The following is a 4,053-nucleotide window of genomic DNA, read 5'->3' on the forward strand; positions in this document are numbered from 1 at the left end:
AGTGGATTGTTGTTGGATTTAAATTCTATTAAAAACCATGATCGAATAACACTTCTAAGAGAATATAGGTCGGATAATCTTTATCGCTAAATGACATATATAATTTCATTAACGTTTGGTGTTTATTAAGAATTAGTGAATAGTAAAATGGACGGAAAAATGGCTGCTACTCGATGTCAAAAAAATAAAAAAAAATGGCTGCTACTCATGTTCATTGATATAGATATAAAAGTTTAGCTGTGAATAAGTTCAATGGAATTGATCAGTTACACATCTCTCTGTGGATTTTGTTAGTTTCAGAACACTCTCTACAACAAGAATCATTCCTCTTGATCGATGGTTTGTGGTTTAGGCTCTCTGTTTTCAAAAGTTCTTTGGTCTCATTTGATTTAGATTTGTTTCTCTCAGGCTCTCTTGTGACCGAACACTAGATGTGTTTTTGCACGCCATATTAGTACATGTTCGTAGCCTAAAGCTGAAGTGTCTCTTAAGAGCCAATGACACGCCATCATTACAATGTTCGCAGCCTAATTAAAGCTGAAGTGTCTCTTTATTGCCCAGGCTCTAAAGAGATGGCTCAATTTTGGTTCGATTTGTTCTTCTAAACCCGAATCACTAATTGTGCTCTAACTAGTAGCAGTAGTAGAAAAGACTTAAAAATTAAAATCATATAATAGAAGTTTTGTTGTAATTTTTTTTTTCAACAAGTTGTTATTTTAAAACAGTTGACATTTTGTAACCAAATTTAATATTACATTTTACTTTTCAATGAGCAGCTACCAAGTATCACTTGGTCAGGATACTCTTTGGCATTACCTTTAGGATTCTCTTCAAACCGCCGGAGACTAAACTGCTTCATCTCAACTTCTCCTCCTCTCACCTCTCCTTCCATCGCCAGCTCCGCCAATATCCTCCCCACCGCCGGCGCCATCTTAAACCCATGACCGGAAAACCCACCGCCGACCACCACATCTCTCCCAAACTCCCCACCGAGAAAATCAATGACAAAATCCTCATCTGGTGTCATTGAATACATACAAAGCTGAGTGGCCACAGGTCCTTCCGAATCAACCATCCCTCCAAATCTCTCCTTAATCCACTCTTTAAGCTCCTCTAGATGCACTCCTTGTCCCCACGGCCTCTTATCCGGATCACACCGGTAACCACCGTGAACTCCCACTTTGATTAGTCCAGGAAACTCTAGCGACGGAGTTCCGTAAACGTACGGGACTCCGTAACACGCAAAAGTCGGAAAATCTCCGTTTATGGCGAATTTACCCTCGTGACCTTCTTTGATTCTCCAATAACAAACCGCTGTCTCAAGCGGCTCCACCGGAAAATCAATCCCGGCCACCGTTTTCACAAGCTTACCTATCCATGCACCCGCGGTTACAATGCATTTTTTACCGTGAAATTTCTCTCCTTTCACCGTGCTGACTATTACCCCTTGACCGTTTTCACTGTCTCTCGTTATGTTTGCCACTTTGGTGTTGTCTCTCAAAACAGCCCCGTGTCGAAACGCTAGCGTTTGGAACATAGAGACGGCTTTGGTTGGTTTGATAACTCCACCAAGTTCCGTCGAGACTCCGATCCAGTTCTCCGGGATATTAATCCTCCCGGAGAAATGTTGAGAGACGGCAGATGAGTCCATAACACGGTGAGCTAAGCCGTGTTTACGACACGTGGCGACGACGGAGAGGAGACTCTGCTGATCCGCAGGGCCCATGTCGAATTGTTGAGTTGGGAAATGGACTTTGTATCCGATCTCAGCCTGAGCCTGAGCCCATAACCGAGTCGACTCGGTAACCATGGCGTAGTAGTAGTCCTCCGGGTAAGTGGCACGTATGGTACGTGACTCGCCATGGGAAGAGCCACGGTGGTGGAGGAAATCGAATTGTTCTAGGAGGAGAGTTTTGTGGCCTCTTTTAGCCAGTTGATACGCCGTGGAGCTTCCCATTACTCCAGCTCCGACGACTATCACGTCGAATCGGTGGTTGTCGCTGGAATATTCCATGAGGGTTGAAAAAAAAAGAATGTTGTGAGGAGAAAACGAAGAAAGAGAGAGGGTTGATGTTAAAGAAGCGTATGGTGCTTGTTTGCTGCAAGATTATAAAAGCAAATTGGTTTTGACAAATGGACAAACTTGAAGTTAAATTCACGGCACTGCCCTTGGCCTTGTGTGTTGTGTCACTCTCTTACTATATCGTCTTCGTTGAACATTCAAATAATCAAAAACTAAATAACCTTGGTTTTGTATCTATGGAATATTCGTTAATCAGTAAGATTTTGATAGGTAGATTAGTCTATGAAAACGAATTGTAAGTCCGTTAATCCCTAAGATTTCGTTAATCACTAAGATTTTGATAGGTAGATCGCAAGATTCATGTGAAGTCTCGCAAATCAAGTTTGTTTTCTCTAGATATATTGTTTTGTTCCGGAGTTGTGAGGTTGCATGTGACTGTGAGTTTCAAAAAAATGCAGGAAAAAAACAAAATTTTGGTCCAAAATTTACTTTCTAACAAGTGTGCGCTTTATGTTGGGTTGAGCTAAACCAGAGGATCATGACCTTCGGTTTATTGGTCTGAAAGGATCACTTAGATGATGTTTATCTTCTAAACACGTGGAGTAATAGGCGTTACTATGAGCTAGCAAGTGCATTTTTGCAAATGGTGTCCTCTCGATTGTTTTTGAATCGGATTTTTCAAAGTTACTAAGATGTTAGAGAATCAACCCACCAGAATAATTCTACGGAGCTAGATGATTTTTTTCGTCCAAAGAAACAAGTTTTATGATTTTCTATTTGTTTAGTTTCACGTTGTAACAATGTTTGTAATAATGTTTGTGATACTTGGTGCTAAAAATCCTCCCTTTTAAAGTGAACTTATTCTCACATAGTAGTAGTTATCGAATGCAAATAAGTAGAACTTTGAAGATTAATAAGAATAACTCTCTTATTAGCTTAAGGAAACTAACTCAAAATCTTAAATGTTTAATCTCTCAAATTCATAAGCTATGCCACAACTCAGCATCTTCTTATATAAAGAGATCTTTCCTAATCCTTTTAGGAATAGTTACATATTTAGATAACTCCTAAATATTAGATATGTATATTAGATAACTCCTAAATATACTTTAACTTGATCTTTAAGTTATTTCAAGTTTATCCAACATTGTCCCCCATAAGCTTGAAATCAACTTCTTTTACATCTTGAACTCCCATAAGGTTTCTTATTTCCTTAAACTTGATCCTTCCAAGTGGTTTCGTCAAAATGTCTGCCTTTTGCTCATTCCCTGGAACATGCTCGACTTCCACTTGATCGTTCTCAGTGCACTCACATATGAAATGATACCTCCGGTGGATGTGTTTGCTGCGACCATGAAAGACTGGGTTCTTGGTGAGTGCAATGGCTGACTTATTGTCAACTCGAATTGTTACCTTTGTGCACTCTTTATCTGTTATCTCAGCAAAGAGCTCCTGGAGCCATATCGCCTGTTTACCTGCTTCCGTTGCTGCCATGAATTCAGTTTCACATGATGGGGCAACTGTTTCTTTCCTTTTTGAGCCCCAGGTAACAGGGCAATCATCGAAATAAAAAATGTGACCAGTAGTACTCTTTTCATCGTCTTCATCGACATTGTGACTGCTGTCACTATAGCCCACTAGACCTGTACCATTCTTGCGCCTGAACATAAGACCATAAGACAGAGTTCCTTGTAGATACCTGAGCACTTGTTTTAAAACAGCTCCATGCGATTCCTTTGGTTCTTGCATGTAGCGACTTAGGACACCAACACTAAATGCAAGGTCTGGCCTAGTATGAATAAGGTATCGAAGACATCCAATACTCCTTCTATACCTTTGTTCATCGATTCGACCTTCCTTGGCATCTTTAGATAGCTTCACACCTTGGTCCATTGGCACTTGTGATGCATTGCAATCTTTCATTCCAGCTTCTTCCAGAATTTTAGACGCATATCTTTCTTGACTCAGTGTTATACCATTTTTGTGCTGCAATACTTCGATTCCCAGATAATACGACAGCTTTCCAAGGT

At 40.3% G+C, this 4,053-nt stretch overlaps 1 protein-coding gene across 1 annotated transcript; it reads right to left on the reverse strand.

The window, feature by feature from the left end:
- Window positions 1–656: 656 nt before the first annotated feature.
- On the reverse strand, window positions 657–2,085 carry LOC18022357 (probable sarcosine oxidase). Its single transcript, XM_024158325.1, has one exon. It carries the CDS (start codon window positions 2,012–2,014, stop codon window positions 752–754), a length of 1,263 nt encoding a protein of 420 aa, XP_024014093.1. The 5' UTR covers window positions 2,015–2,085; the 3' UTR covers window positions 657–751.
- Between the last annotated feature and the right edge of the window lie 1,968 nt (window positions 2,086–4,053).

The sequence above is a fragment of the Eutrema salsugineum genome, unplaced genomic scaffold (genome assembly GCF_000478725.1).
Source record: "Eutrema salsugineum unplaced genomic scaffold, Eutsalg1_0 scaffold_15, whole genome shotgun sequence".
Classification (NCBI taxonomy): Eukaryota; Viridiplantae; Streptophyta; class Magnoliopsida; order Brassicales; family Brassicaceae; genus Eutrema; species Eutrema salsugineum.